The following is a 16,281-nucleotide window of genomic DNA, read 5'->3' on the forward strand; positions in this document are numbered from 1 at the left end:
ACAGTTGCTGTGATGTACCCTCTCCCAAATTGCAGCTTTCAGCTATAGCCACAAGTTAAGAATGTGGTCAGGCTCTGTGTCAGCACTATACAGGCAGTCAGCAGCTTGATTTCAGATGGTCCCATCAAAGAACAAGTCCTTTCCTGCTGGGATTTGTATGGGACCCAGACGGTGCAGCTGAGCAGCTATGATGTCCTCATAGGGTAGACCCCACAGCGAGGTGGCCTAATGTGCAGAGGTCACAGAGTATGAGTTTTATTTATGAGCCTATGCCTGTTTTCAGTTCAACACAGCTCCCACTTAGGTTGGAAGCTTACACCAGACAATATCAGGCCTCAGCTTAGAATCAGATACAGGCAGTTAGGATCTGTGAATTCAGGAGTTTAAAAAAAGTCAGACTTTTCTTCAGCAGCAAAGACTAGATGCTACAGGCCAGAAAGGCCAAGTGGCAGATAAGGCTTTCCTATGACCGTCTGGTTTTGTCATTCTTCAAGTCCAAATCGACCCCTTCACAAGTATGCACATCGGTCTCTAAGGGACAGACCTCCACTTTCACAAGCTCTCATTAGCCAACTAAAACCTGCTTTTTAGAACTCCAAAAGTAGATCTCCATCTGTAGGTCACCTTTCTTTCTTATTGCCTCCCTTTTTCCAGAGGCTCCAACAAGCAAAAATTCATATCTTCCATAGCAAAACTCATCAGTTACAGAGACTTGTTCTGTTTCCAATACTCAGAGAGTTTAAATTCCAACCCGCCCACTGGCGGCAAAATGCAAGGAAGTTGTGTCCCACTAACACATTTCTTTTTTTGCAGCTTCCCTTGATCAGGATGATTCCTCTGGCATGTATGCAGTTACAAGCATTTAACATTTTATATCCATTTTTACCATACATCCAGATGTCATACCCACAAAATATAAAGTCACTAAAAAATTTTCCTTTTTTCTTTTTTCCTCATTGCAAATTTACTTAAACTCCTAGCAATATGTTCAGTGTTTGCAGTGTTAGCATTGCAGCTGCCAGGGAAGATCCAGGCTGGAATGCAGGGGAGGAAGGGGAGTGGAGGAGGTACTGCAGCAGCAGCTCGGCTGAAAAAACTGCTGTGGTGTGACCTCCCTCCCTTTTTCTGTTGTTGTTTTGTTTTGTTTTATCTAAAATGTTGCTCCAGCCCTGGCGCCTGATTTAAACCCCACCCCCAGCCAACTTGGAGAAGAGCAGAATGCAGACTTTTAACATTTTTGGCCTTTTCACCTTCGGGCATTTGGGGCCCCTTTTTCCTCCCATGGAGGAGAGAGCAAAACCCAAAGGCATCACTTTAGCCAGCATGGCCAGAAGCAGTGTGGGATGCAGCAGGCCTACTCTCCAGGAGTTGGATCTATCATTTTCAGATTCCACAGGTAACTTTTGCCTCTCATAACATACAGCAGATCAGCTACTGCTGCATACCATGGATAACCCCATAATCAGCTGGGCACCAAAGATACATCACACCGGGCCCGTTATTCTTCTTTTCCCAAAATTTCACCATCTATTAGTGAGTCAGGGTTGGTTTAGGGAACCCCACTTCTGATGCCAGTTGATATTGGGAGACCCCCTAGACCACCCCTGGGTTCAATGATTTGCTGGGAGGACTCAGGATATAGTTGTACTCACAGCTATGATTTATTGTAGTGAAAGGATACAAAGCAAAATCAGCATGGGATGAGGTCCAAAGGAAACAAGGTACAAGTTTCCCAAGGGTCCTCTCCCAGTGGAGTCACACAGGATGCACTTAATTCCCCTAGCACAAGTGACAACACATGTGAAATGTCTTCCAGGGAAGCTCATTAGTGACCCAGTGCCTGGAGTTTTTAGTGGAGACTAGTCATATAATCACTGTCCGCCTGGAATCTACCAAAATTGCAGACTCCCAGAAGGAAAGCAGATGTTGAGCATAAACCACATGGTTTGTACAAGCAGTTTAGGTACAGTGAGTCACTAGGGTTAGGGTGGCAGGAACCCTCCCAGAGTCTAAGTTCCCAGATGCCAGCCAAGGGCCAACCTTTCAAAGGATAGCAGTCATGTCTGTTGTGTTAACTGTTTTCTGCATATCACCTCAGTAAACATTTGTTGAAAAGGAATGAATGAAAGGCCACCAAGAGGGGAATGATTACACTGTGGTATTCCCCTGTTACAGAATACTCAATAGTCATTTTAAAAGGAACATGTTTTGTTGGCAAATAACAGAAAATCCATCAACCAGTGGCAGGAGCAGAGGTTTATTTGGCTCACATAACCAGAACTCCATAGATAAGGTGGTTCAGGGCTTGTGCCATCAAGGGTTCCAGCTCCTTCTCTCTCTCCTCTTCAGTCTCCTTAGTAAATTGACTTCATCGTCATGTTTGTCCCAGCCGGTCACACCTGGTGGTAGCTGTATCTCCAGGTCCTAGGTCCGCAGGAAGAAGTGGTGCCTGCATCAGAGGAGCGGCAGCCTCCCTCGGAAGTCACTAGTAGAACTGCCAAAACTATCACTTGACCATCCCCAGCCCCACAGAGATGAGGAAGGGGTTACGAATTGTTAGCCAGTCTACACTGGCTCCACCTGAAGGAATGTCAGTGATAAGTGAAAATGTCACATTGTAAATAATCCACTTAGTATTGAGAGAAGCCTGGGGCCCGGGACCCTTTGCTGCAGTGCTGCAGTGCTTGCCCCTGGACACATCTCTCCTCGAGCAACAAATATATAGAAACTGTATGGGACTAAAAATAACTGCGTGCGTGTGACAGCGGGGCAAAATTATGGACAAAAGATAACAGAGACCAAAAAACCCAACTGCCACTTTTGAAGAGCCACTTTTGAAGAGCCTGGAGCAAAAGCAGGGGGTCGGGAGCAAAAGCAGGGCACTGCTCATGCCTCCTGCACACGCCACCATAAAGGGGTGGGCAGACCACCTAAGCCACCGCTCCGGCCCAGCCCCTGGACACACCCCTACCCTCACCCCGTATAAGGAACCAGCTCTCGCCCCATTGATCCTCTATTGCTCAGGGTGCTCCAGAGAAATATCAATAGAACTGAAGGCCCTCTGCTGGCAGAATTCCTTGCTCTTGTTCTGTTAGGCCTTTAACTGATTGATTGAGGCCCACCCACATTGTGGAGGGTAATGTGCTTTACTCAAAGTCCATGATTTAAATGTTAATCTCATCCAAAAAACACCATCACAGAAACCCAGCGTTGTGTTTGACCAAACATCTGGATGCTGTGGCCCAGCTAAGTTTATACACAGAGTTAACCATCACAGGTCCCTTATGGGAAAGAAAGCCATTTGTTTCCCCACATTTGCACTTGAAAAGAAAAATGAACCTCTTTTCTAGGAACAGTCATTACCTTTGGAGAAAGATAATTTTCAGTGGTAACTAAAGATGACAGTGATTTTTCTTTAATTTTGTATACTTTCCCATTGCTTGGATTGTCTTTTCTACAATAAACACACTACCCTAATAGTCTTAAAAAAAAAAATCAAATAACCAGCATCTTGGTCTGTTTTGAATGGCACTGAGCTTAAACTTAATTAAACATGCTTAAAATTGGGTTCTGAAGTAAGAAAGTTGGTTGAGTAATAGGATAGCATTTTTGCTTCATTGTCACATGCAAGGGGGGGGTGGAAAGGAATAAACAAACCTTAGTACTCTGACTAAACAGAAGATAAATGGTTAAGGAAACATAGGCCATAACCTACAACAGGTCTATAATGTAGAGCTTTCTTTTATCGTTGTTTCTTTTGTTTGGTTGTACAAGAAATTATTTGTGGAAAGAAACGCCTTTGGGAGACCATCCTTGTGGAAAAGCACCCCACCAGGGCTTTTGAACTCAAAATGCCTTTACAGCCATTATTTACTGAAACTCACTGTTTTCTTTTGTTTTAATATTTATTTATTTATTTTGGCTGCATCGGGTCTTAGTTGTAGCACACAGGATCTTTAGTTGCGGCATGCATGTGGGATTAGGCATCGAACCCTGGCCCCCTGCATTGGGAGTGTGGAGTCTTACTCACTGGACCACCAGAAAGTCCCCAAACTCACTCTTCTTAAGCAGCAGTTTTCCTGAGCAAGTTTCACTCTGGTTTCTGACTGCCTGTCACCTAAGTGTCGTGAAGCTTCTGTCACTTTCTTCTGGGCACATGGGCCAGTGCTTTCTTCTTTTGAATGATTATTTTCACAGAGAGAACTGAGCTTATATGAACTCTGATCTTAATGTTTTTGTTCATTCTCTAGGTGACTACATTTCATTAGTTTTCTGAAAAATACATCTTAATCCTTAAAGCAGTGCCTTCCTTAGTATAGTCTGCATGTCTGTCTGTCCTTCATTAATGTAATTTCTCAACTCTAGTTAGCAATTCTCAACCTTGGGTGAAAACAGTCTTCTTGTAGCAAATAACATAAAATTGTTATTTTCCCTAGAAGATTACTATACCATATTTCTCAGTCAACAGTAAATACCTCTTTATTTGGCCTATGCCATTTGCTTTATCTCAAGTATGGTTTGCTTCAAATCATCTGTTATTTGTGTTCTGTCTGTAGTACTTTAGGAAGTTTGATGTTAATTGGTTGGTTGATTGAGTTTTTATCTTTGTGTTTACTAAAATTGCTGAACACTATATGACAGTTATCTTGAGGTTGGTACCTTTTTAACGTTAAATGTGTTTCAATTTTTGACTATAAATACATTTGACTATAAATATAATTTTTGACTATAAGTGTGTGTGTATATATATATATATATATATATATATTTTTTTTTTTTTTTTTTTTTTTTTTTTTTTTTTTTGTGGTACGTGGGCCTCTCACTGTTGTGGCCTCTCCTGTTGCGGAGCACAGGCTCCAGACACACAGGCTCAGCAGCCATGGCTCACAGGCCTAGCCGCTCCGTGGCATGTGGGATCTTCCCGGACCGGGGCACGAACCCGTGTCCCCTGCATCGGCACGCGGACTCTCAACCACTGCGCCACCAGGGAAGCCCGACTATAAGTATATTTTTGACTCTAAATATATTTGACTAAAATGCTACTTACTGCTGTATATTTGGAAGTACAAAATTGCTTCAAACAAGCAGCATGATTAAATAGTCGTCTTATTAACAGAATACCCATCTAAACTTATAGATATAATATCAGTCTTTAACAGAGTGTAAATGCTCTTAAAATGAGGAATTTGAGAGCTAAATCCCTTGGCTTTATCTGTATGGATCAAGAGGTGGATGTTTTTGTTTTGTTTTGATCTTACAATTAAAAATGAGGAAAAGATGAGTATTTGTATTCCAGGACATTTAATTCAGTACCAATAGCAACATTCTAGCCACATTTACATTATTTTCTCTTGGCAACTGAAGAAAAACATACAACCTAAAAGTTGCAAATTATGTTTTATTCGGGGACCTTACTGAGGACTGTATGGTGGGAGACAGCCTCTCAGATAGCTCTGAGGACTGCTCCTAAGAGGTAAGGGAGGAGCCAGGATATATAGTTTTTGCTGGGAAGAAAAAAATGCATGTAGTCAGACATCAAAATATTACTGCTAATCACAAAAATCAGACATCTCAAGTTAATGATTTTAGTGCTTTTCTATGTTTGGGAAGATGCAAGAGTCTGGGCTCATTGAAATTATTCCTTAGATATGCATCTTAACTATATAGAGCCAGTATCCTGTTTTTCTCCATCCTGAATTCCCCTCAGGGTGCACTGTTGGGGATGCAGCTGCAGTGGCTGGTGGCTCTATGGCAGACAACATTCTTTGTTTACTGAATGGCAAACGACAGTCTTTGCCCACACTCTTGAATTCTTTCCACCAACGTTCAAACATGCTATAATATCTGAATATTAGAAAAACCAAGACTTGGCCCCCAGTGCCCCTCCGACAACCACCTTACTCCTCTACTCCCCTTCATAGCATTATTCTTTGGAAGAGTTGTCTCTATTCACTGATTTTGCTTCCTCTCTTTCCATTCTCTAATCGGAGTGTGACGAGGCCCTGGTCCCCTCCAGACCACTAGAGCCACTCTCCTCCAGGCGCATTCTAATTGCTGAATACCTGGTCAGTTCTTGGTCCTTACCTTACCGACCCCTCATGTATTTTTTTCCTTTCTCTGAAGATGCTTTCTTCACTTGGCTGTGGTTCCTCGGAACCTGCCTGATGTTGAAACGTAAGGTTGCCCCCAAGACTCAGCCTTTATCTTCTGCTCTGTCTACACCATTCTTTAGTGACCTTTGATTCCATCTGTGTTGATGCCCAGGTTTCTCTGTAACTCCTGCACTGTAGTTGATTTAACCAACCTACTTATCATAACCTTTGAGTTCTTTTTGGCTTTATGTTTTTAAAATTATGATGATGCACAAATGCTCTCTTGGACATACCTCTTTTTATCTTCGTGGGAGCACTTCTATTAAGTAAACATCCCAGAAGTGAAAAAATGGGATTGAAAGGTGTATGGAGCTTTTCAATTCTAACAGATATTACTGAATGCCCCTCTACACTCCTGCCAACAGTATGGAAGTTCCCATTTACCTATATTCTGGCCAGCGCTGAAGGATTACAGGTTCAGGTAGGGTTTGGGGCGGGAGCAGGGGGGTGGGGGGTTGTTAAAAACCTTTCTAGCTTTCCTAAATGATTCTAATTGACTTTTGCAAGAGCAAATTTCTACTAGTTTAAATATAGAGCAGCAGTCTGTTCATTATTATAAGTTCTCAAATACCGTTAAGTTAAATATCTTACTCTCAAGGTCTAAATAGATTGTGATACTATGTCATTTTTACATGAAGGTGCAGAGTTGACTTAACACATTTTTTTCCCTTTCATTTTAAGTGTCACATTTGATTACTGGCTATCATTAACTCAAATTGCATATTCAGTCAGCCTCATTATGCCAGAGCAGTGATTACCATTGTTTTTAAAACTGGTACTGTTTTCATGGCTGTTTTTAAAATAATAGCTTCAAAATTCTTAGAGAATTTCTCCATGGAAGAAAATTAACTGAAATCAACGCTATTGTGAGGAATATCAACTTGAGATTATTGACTTGAAACCAGCAAGTCCCAGTCAGTACCTTTTGGAAGACTTTAAAATAAGTTTAAAAGGTAACAGCAGTTTCCCTGTGGTGATTTTGCTTGGAGAAGACAGCTGAGAGATACAAATTTTCTTTCTACTAACTTAATAATAAACACATTATTTTGACCAAGATATTTCGGTTTTACTAAATTGATAAAGCAGGCGTACCCTAGGAGTTCTTCCTGCTTAAGTTAGTACTGACTCAGTAGTAGGTTAAAACTAGTGCTGACTCTGTAGTAGGTTAAAACCTTTTGTTGCTAAAAACCTTTGGGTTCTCTCCAGTTTCTTTTCTGCTGTATTGTTCCATCACATGAAAACGAATGCTTTCCTGTATTTAAACCACTTAGAAAATATAAGTTCTGGCAAATTAGAATTCTTATGACAATTCTTATTTGCTTTTAAAACAGAAATTTCTGTTATCATAGGGAAAAATCAAATATACTTTAAACCACTGTATGTTATTTAAGTTGAAATTCAAGTTTACAAACTGCAGTTGTACAGATATTATCTTTCCAAAGCAAATTTAAATCTAGTAGCAGTGCATGGGAGCGCCTTTTTCAGATTCTGTAGTCAAAGTGATGCCTCTGAGGTTGTTGATAAAGGATGCTTTGCTTATATGTTGCATTAAAGATCATTTCTTAAAAAGTGGACAAATCAAAGGTGAAAAAGTTATTTGCCTCTGGTCGGTGATTACCAGGATGGTGAATGACATTTATCTGGTGGTAAACCATTTTGAATTTGTTTGCCTTTCATAACTTACTGAAAATAATTTTCAAATTAGTCTTAGAATGTATTCTTCTTTACACAGGAAAGAAAGAGCATACATTTTCTAGCCTTTCAGAGCAGAAGTGCCAGGAATAAAATAGCAATTGCCATCTCCTAGACTCTTACCGCCTTACGTGGCAGGCACCATGATGAGCCCCTTACACGTATTACTTCAGTTCATCTTTGTGAGTAACTCTATGCAGCAAGGACTGTTATCCCTATTTGTAGATAAGGAGGTTATCTCCAAATAATTTTATGGGTAAGGAGAGAGATTAAATAACTTACTCAAAGTTCACAGCTAATAATCAGTAGGGTTTGAGTCAGGTGTTTTGACTCCAGAACCTATACTGTTACTTACTAAGCTCTGCTGCCTGATTAAATTCTCCATGTAAAAGCAAAATGAACGTTGGCATATATGTACTCATACTTACCGTATGGTTGGAGGCTAGGCTCAGGCCTGGCCCTTTGGTATTCTCATATACCTCTTAATTGGCATTCTTATGCATACTCTTGCCTTCAGATATATCTGTAAACTGAAGAACTTTCTTTTTGGCTACAGCTGAAAAGATGTCTAAGACATTTCACTTGTTTTATTTTTTGTTAGCTACCTTGAATGTAGCAGGAGCAAAGCTTAACTTGTCTCTCTCCTGATCCATTTCATCCCTACCCAGTAACCTACTCCTCCTTTAGTGTTCTCTATCTTAGTAAGGACAACCACCTACTCACATCCTGAAGCCTAATACCTGGGAGCCTTCCTTGATTCCTCTCTCCTCTCATCTGCACATCTAGTCAGTAAGTAGTACCATATCTACTTCCTTAGCATCACTTGAGTACATCCACTTTTTTCATTTCATTGTCCTCTTCAGGCTACCATTACCTCTCGATTAGACCACTATCACAACCTTTAAACCGGTCACCTTGCATCCAGCCTGGCATTACATTGTCCCCTCTCTAAGTAAAGTATAAGTATACGCATGTCACTCCTACTTTAAACTCTTGAGTTTCCATTGTTCTCAGGATAAAATCCAAATTGAGTTAGTAAGACTTGTCAGGACCTCCCTAGTCTGGCTTCTTTGTGCTTCTTTAGCTTCTTCTCTTGTCCACTTTGACACTCACACTACATGTTGTGAGATAATGAACCTTATTTTCTCTAATATGCCATGCTGTCTTTCATTTGATTCTTAACGCATACTTTTCCCTTTGTCTACAATGCTTGTCCCCCTACCCCACCCCAAAGCATTTCATCCACCACCTTTTCCTAGACATCCATGAGGTTCAGTGTAAACTGCAGTTCCTGACGGGGAGCTTTCCTTTCCATAACATCAATCATACTTGTGTTTAATGTCTCTCTTCCTTGCTAGGCAGTAAGTTCCATGTAGCAGAGACCTCTGCTCCACGTCATTTCCAGCACCTGGCATAATTCCCAGCACCTAGGAGATACTTGGAAAGAACTTACAGAACAAATTAGAGATATGGTTTTGTTTTGTTTTATTTTGCGGTACGTGGGCCTCTCACTGTTATGGCCTCTCCCGTTGCGGAGCACAGGCTCCAGACGTGCAGGCTCAGTGGCCGTGGCTCATGGGCCTAGCTGCTCCACGGCATGTGGGATCTTCCCGGACCGGGGCACGAACCCATGTCCCCTGCATTGACAGGTGGACTCTCAACCACTGCGCCACCAGGGAAGCCCAGAGATACGGTTTTTACCCTTAACAAGCTCAAAGTCTAGTGGGAGCTAGAGTATTGTAAAGAAAGAAGCTCAGTGAGTGTGATCAGTACTCTAATAAAATGCTGGGGGATCACAGAGGAGTATGTAAGTGATTAACTTTGCCTGGGGGAGCATTTTCCCTGTGTAACTTTATATTATTGAAGAAATTGACTTACAGCAGTCAGATAGGAAAAAAAGGAGAGTTGTGCTGAGCAGTGGAATTGATTCAGTTGCATTTGTCTTATTTTTTGCTCACTGGTTGGGCAGCTGTTTTCAGTAGACGTTTGATATTCTAAGGTTATTATCTCAAGACCTTCCAAAATTCTAACCTAGATATAGAGCTGGGTAGTCAGCTAGCCATGCTCAATAAGTTGACTCACCTTCACGTCGTCCCTGAACAAAATCAGTGCCGGGTCTTTTATGTTCCCCATTACAAATCATGTATCTGTGTCTTTGGATTCTCATAGTTGAAATTGACAGTGTTAAATCCATGAATACCAGAGGTGCTGTTCATGTTTAGATTTTTTTTTTTTTCTTTCCAGCTTTGACCGCCATTGAAGGCACAGCACACGGGGAGCCCTGTCACTTCCCTTTTCTGTTCCTGGATAAGGAATATGATGAGTGTACCTCAGATGGGAGGGAAGATGGCAGACTGTGGTGTGCTACAACCTATGACTACAAGGCAGATGAAAAGTGGGGCTTTTGTGAAAGTAAGTATTGCTCAGTAGGCGGCACATCCACATTGTTTTGTGTCTCAGGCAACAGTTTAAAGGCCTTTTCGTAGCCGTCCATTTTCCACCTTTGTGAGAAATGGTCAACGTCGATGACGAGGTTGTTGCCTTAAAGCCTGGATGTCAGCGCAGGAAGCGTGCAGTGTACTTACTTCCAGGCCGTCACTCAAGCGGCTTATCACACTTGTGCCTTATTTAGAGGTGGTTTTCCATTGGTGTGCACGGGTTGTTCTGAAACTCTCAGGCAGGCTGCTAAATTAATTAATGTGAAACATTTTTTGGCAATAAAGGAAATAGAACATTATGGTGAAGGCTAATTAATAGTGGTTAAAAGAAAGATAGGGCTTCCCTGGTGGCACAGTGGTTGAGAGTCCGCCTGCCGATGCAAGGGACATGGGTTCGCGCCCCAGTCCGGGAGGATCCCACATGCCGCAGAGCGGCTGGGCCCGTGAGCCACGGCCGCTGAGCCTGCATGTCTGGAGCCTGTGCTCCGCAACGGGAGAGGCCACAACAGTGAGAGGCCCGTGAGAGGACCACAAAAAAAAAAAAAAAAAAAAAAGAAAGATAGATCATACCTTTCCTAAATACTTGAGCGAAATGCACTGTGCTAAGGTAACATTTGACAAATATAGCATATTTAACTGTCCTAAGTGTTCATGTCAGTACGAAGGGACTGACTTCTAAATTCAAGCAAGCTGTGTTTTTGGGAAAAACTTTCTAACTAATAAAAAACAACGGAAAACCTTGAATATACCTCATTTGATACCAAATGACATTTTCAGAATAATGGCTCTGATAGACTATTTAGGCTTTCCTAGAATATGTCTTACAGTCCGTCTTTGGATGTAGGCCAGTATGATTAAGTACTCCAGTTTAACACATCAGATTTTGTTTTTATATTGCAAGAACAGCTCACTTCTGTTCCTGTAAATATTAGTCCTCATGAAATACTCAGATGTCTCTTGGTGAGTTCTATATTTCTGTTAAATGCTATATTACAGTAACAAAATAATTTTTGAGAAATCTGCAATAATTCTGTGATTTTCAGGGTTGTATTAGTGCATAGGAAAAAAAGTAGAGAACTTGAACACTAATTAATCAGGATCTGTAGTTAATAAAAATCAATTTTTTTACTAATTTTTGTTATGTAATTAATCAAATACTTTCTCCTTGTAAAATATACAGCATTTCAGGTGAGACTGAAGTGTTCTTTGACTACAACAGTATTTTTCTGTTTTTTACTGTCCTGATTTTAGCTGACCTTGGCATATATAATCATAAGCTCCTACTGAAATTTTAGTTGAATTATATAAAAAGTTAGAATTACTAGCAGAAAAGTACCCTCCAAATGCAGGTTGATATTGCTTTCTCTGAAAGAAAGTGATTTCAATGAGGTTTTTTTTTTCCTGCCTTATCTTTTGTCAGATAAAGGCCATACTGAAAACCATGTGGCTTTAGAGTCAGACTTGGAAATGGTGAAAGATCATGGATTATGTTTGCATGACTACCCAAAAGAAAGAATACATACTGATGTTTGATAAATAATTGGTGCAGAATTATCCATGTAAATTCAAAATGTAAATTTTATTTTTAGCTGAAGAAGAGGCTGCCAAAAGACGGCAAATGCAGGAAGCGGAAATGATGTACCAGACTGGGATGAAAATCCTCAATGGAAGCAATAAGAAAAGCCAAAAAAGAGAGTAGGTAGCACAGCCAACTCCATTCTTACCCTGAGATAGGCCATTACTGAGATAAATGGATAAGTACTTTTTAAATTTAATGTACTGCCAGAGACAAAGGATTTCTTAAGTTGCATTACAAGAAAACTCAATATGATATATGAATATTAGGGGCATTACTTTTATCAGATTTTAGCTTGTTGGGGTAAAAAGGTCCTAAAACCAGTCACAAGAATGAACAGTGAGCAAATGGCAATATTTGATTAAGTTATAGTAATTTCTCAGAGCCAGGAATACATACAGTATCCAGAATTCAAAGTGACATAAAACAAACAAGGAATTGCTGTTAGGTGTTTTCTGATTTTTTGGTTTTGCTTTGTAATTTTCTTGCAAAGTCTAGAATTTAGGAATGAAAGAACATAAAACAAGTGATTGTCCTGTAACATTTTATGTCCCTTTAATTTCAGCTGATTTTTGTTATAGTCTGTGCAAAGAAGACAGTTATGGTGATTATATCATTCATTAGATTATTTACCGGACACCATATTATAGTTCTCACATTGCAAATCTAGTTAACTTTTTTAATCGAATTTTTTAGGATTACTATTAGTGTAATTAGAATTCCAAGATATTGCAATAACAGAACTGGTACCTTATGTAAAAACAAAAGTAAGTTTTGTAAATAATGCTACTTTAGTAAAAATAAAATATCAGAGGGATTCTATAGAATAAGGAAATTAAGCTGCATTTTAGGAGATCTTGAAAAAAATGGCAGCTCCAAAATATTGCTAATTTGTTTTTTCATTACTTCTGTTTCAAGAGCATATCGGTATCTTCAAAAGGCAGCAAGCATGAACCATACCAAGGCCCTGGAGAGAGTGTCCTATGCTCTTTTGTTTGGTGATTACCTGACACAGAATATCCAGGCAGCTAAAGAGATGTTTGAGAAACTGACTGAGGAAGGTTCTCCCAAGGGACAAACTGTAAGTATACTTTCCGTGAAGGATCTCTCCGCATACAGCACTGGTTTATTTTAACAGCGTGGTACTCTTCTTTGCCCTGACTTCCTTTAACAAGTAAAACTGTAAATATTAATTTTGTGGCAGATCATTTTCCCAGTCTTTTTGGACAGTCTTTTTCCTTAGTTTGAGAACATTTATAGTCACTTAAGGCGTTTTTGCAATTGCATCTTGCCAAAATTATATTTGTAGTTTTCCAACTTAAATCTTCAGAGAATTAAACGAAGGTAATTGTTTTTTATCTGAAATTACTCACCGTTGTATTTTTTTTTCCTAAGGTCAGGTGCTCCAGCTCCTGTGAATCTTGGTATTTTTGTAAAAAGATATTTTGTTACAGAAGCAGTACATGTCCTTTATAAGGAAACTAGAAATACAAACTAAAAAAGCTAAGAAAGTAAACATCACATATGTACCTCCCAGACATAGGCACTGGTAATATGTTAGTCCATGCATACCCTCCCTTCTAGACCTTTCTCTTCGTGTAAATTCTTTATTAAAATAAAATGTCATTGCCTACTGTTCCATAACTTGCTCTTTTCAATCAATAGCCTTTAGCTCTTCCAATTCCAGTAAACTTTTCCATCATATAACACCCATACCATATTGGTACGGTGTTGAGCGAAAACATTTTCTTTACATCTGTTTTGTCCAAATCAGTATTTGGTCCAGGACTATACTTATATTTGGTCGCTACTTCTAGCATAGCCCACACCTTTTTTTTTTTTTTCTGTGTTAGAGATAGGGCCAGTTTTTCTACAGAATGTTCTGCCTCAGTTTGTCTATTTGTTTCCTCATGGTGTCCTTTAGTTCGTTTCTTCATCATCTTTGTTTCCTAAAACTGAATGACACAGCTAAAGGCTGACGAACTCAAGTAAAATGTTTTTAGTTAGGCTACTGTGTAGCAGATGTTCTGATTCCATATTGCCCTTTGAGCCAGTTGATACATAATATCTGCTTGACTCCCCACTAGTAATGGTAGGATTGATGCCTGGATTTAGGGGCCACATTTATTTAAAATGCCCTCAATAGAGGGAAGGGAAAGTGGCTGGGGATTGAGTTACTAATCAATTATACCTATGTGAAGAAGCCTCCATAAAAATCCCTCAACTCTGGGGTTTGGAGAGCCTCCAGGTTGGTGAATACATCCATGTGGCAGGAGGTGGTACACTCCAACTCCATGGGGACAGAAGCTCCTGCGCTCAGGACTCTTACGGACCTCGCCCTTTGTACCTCTGCATCTGGCTGTTTATCTATATTCTTTATATTGTCTTTTAATTTTGTTTATACGTTTTTTCATGTAAAATAAGCAACTTTAGTTGAATTTATTCATCTTTTCTTTTATGGTTTCTGGGTTTTGTGTTCTACTTACAAAGGTGTTTTGCCCACTTAAAAAAAAATGCCTTCAATAATAAAGATTTATCGATGGTGTGGGATTTGCTTAAAGATAACACAGAATTTCTAGTCACAGAGGAAGTCTGTTTTCAGACTATAAACAGTAAAGGCATTTGGACCATTGTTTTCCACAGGACTGATAACCTGATCAGTATGCAACTCTTATGTAGTCTTGGTTTTGGTTTATAAACAGGTTATATCTTAATTGGTCCCCTTTGTTTTCAAAGCTTTTTTTCCCTTTTTACATAAATCAGGTTATGTAAAATTCACACATATATTCTTTATCTTCAGACACATTCTGTTCTGAGGAATGGTTTTACTTTTAAGGCATCTTTTCCCTCTAATAATAGAACCTTACAATGCCACAGTGCTTTATACACTGCAAAGCACTCTCTCCACCATAATTAATTCTAGCTGATGAAGCAAAGCACCACATCACAGTGGCTTCACACAGCAAGGAGTTATTTCTTGTTTATGCCAGGTCCCATGTAGCTCTCCTGCCTGAGTTACTCTTCATATGGTGACTCAGGGTCAGGGGCTGCTTCCGTCATGTAGCTATATACCATCTGGAACATGGGGCTTCCAAGCCATCATGAAGGGAGAAGGGAGGACTGGAGGATTCTCTGGGATGTTTTTAAGGGCCAGGTCTGAAAATGGCTTGCATCCCCTCTGGTCACATCCCAGGCAGTGGCCCTACCTAACTTCAAGGGAGGCTGGGAAATGTAGAAGAGCTCGTGGCTTTTGCTGAGAATAGCACCTGTGTTTACAACTTTAGCTTATGCTTTCATGTCATCAGGGATAATCCTCAGAGGGCAGAGGGTAGAACCTTACCAATACATTGTTTGGTTGGTTGGGATTTTTTAAGAAAACTGTGTATGCTCTAGTGTTATAAAGTGACCTTTCTCCCTTGATCCCTTCAACTTAGCCGCTTGCTGCCTCTTTTTATTCCTGCAATAGCTTATTTAGTAATCTCTTACCCACTATCATTGTGTATCACCCTTCACATAAATAATACGTTGATGTAATGGTATAGAAGACATTTTGTTTTCATAATAGCTGTTCATCAAGAATCAAGTAAAAGTCATATTTAAATGTGTTCAGCTTCAGTTTTCTAGTTGATGTTTTATTAAATTGTCTTTAATCTTTAAGCTAAGCTTTTTTAGTTGCTTAAAGTTATATTTCATTGTGTAATTTGTAAAACCTTGAATGCATTTCTGAGGCTTTTTAATTCCACAGCTGTGCATATTTGTAACTGTTCAAATCTTTTAGCATTTAAAGATTTTTGCATCTTTTCATGGTTCATAAAACTGTCTGCCTTTTATCATTTTGTTTCAGGCTCTTGGCTTTCTCTATGCTTCTGGACTTGGTGTTAATTCAAGTCAGGCAAAGGTAATATTATTAAAACATTATTGTATATTATAATTTGACTTGGGTAAATATGTAACTATGTTGAGTTAAGCATCTTTTGTTCTTTCACAGGCCCTTGTTTATTATACTTTCGGAGCTCTTGGGGGCAACCTAATAGCCCACATGGTTTTGGTAAGTAAGATTTAAATTGAAGGCTAATAACATTGAATAGTTGGTTTACAAGTGGCCGCAACTTTTCTAGATTTCATGATTGAAATTTACTTATATTCATTAAGACCCAATATTCAATTGAATGTCCTTCAGCTTCTTGTTAATGGATACAGCAGTTGAATCTACGTGTGGATGAAAATTGGTAGAGTCCACAGTTTGTCTTTAAAATGATTAGTTTGGCTGATTTCCCTTAAAATAGAAATCTGATAAATGGTTCTTTTTCAGTTTTCTATAAGTTGGAATTGTTTGTCAGAATCATTTTTTAGATTGGGTTATGACGGATTTTACATTTAAATAGATGAAGGACTAAGTATACAAATAACCAGTGTCCTATAA

At 39.5% G+C, this 16,281-nt stretch overlaps 1 protein-coding gene across 1 annotated transcript in view; it reads left to right on the plus strand.

Annotated features, from left to right (window-relative positions):
* SEL1L (SEL1L adaptor subunit of SYVN1 ubiquitin ligase) overlaps positions 1–16,281 on the plus strand; it is a 56,784-nt gene that overhangs the window by 12,653 nt on the left and 27,850 nt on the right. The window contains exons 4-8 of the mRNA XM_060004101.1: positions 10,089–10,256; positions 11,872–11,977; positions 12,777–12,939; positions 15,703–15,756; positions 15,847–15,906. Coding sequence (XP_059860084.1) covers positions 10,089–10,256; positions 11,872–11,977; positions 12,777–12,939; positions 15,703–15,756; positions 15,847–15,906 — 551 coding nt within the window. The remainder of the gene's footprint in view (positions 1–10,088; positions 10,257–11,871; positions 11,978–12,776; positions 12,940–15,702; positions 15,757–15,846; positions 15,907–16,281) is intronic.

Source organism: Delphinus delphis, chromosome 2 (assembly GCF_949987515.2).
Source record: "Delphinus delphis chromosome 2, mDelDel1.2, whole genome shotgun sequence".
NCBI lineage: Eukaryota > Metazoa > Chordata > Mammalia > Artiodactyla > Delphinidae > Delphinus > Delphinus delphis.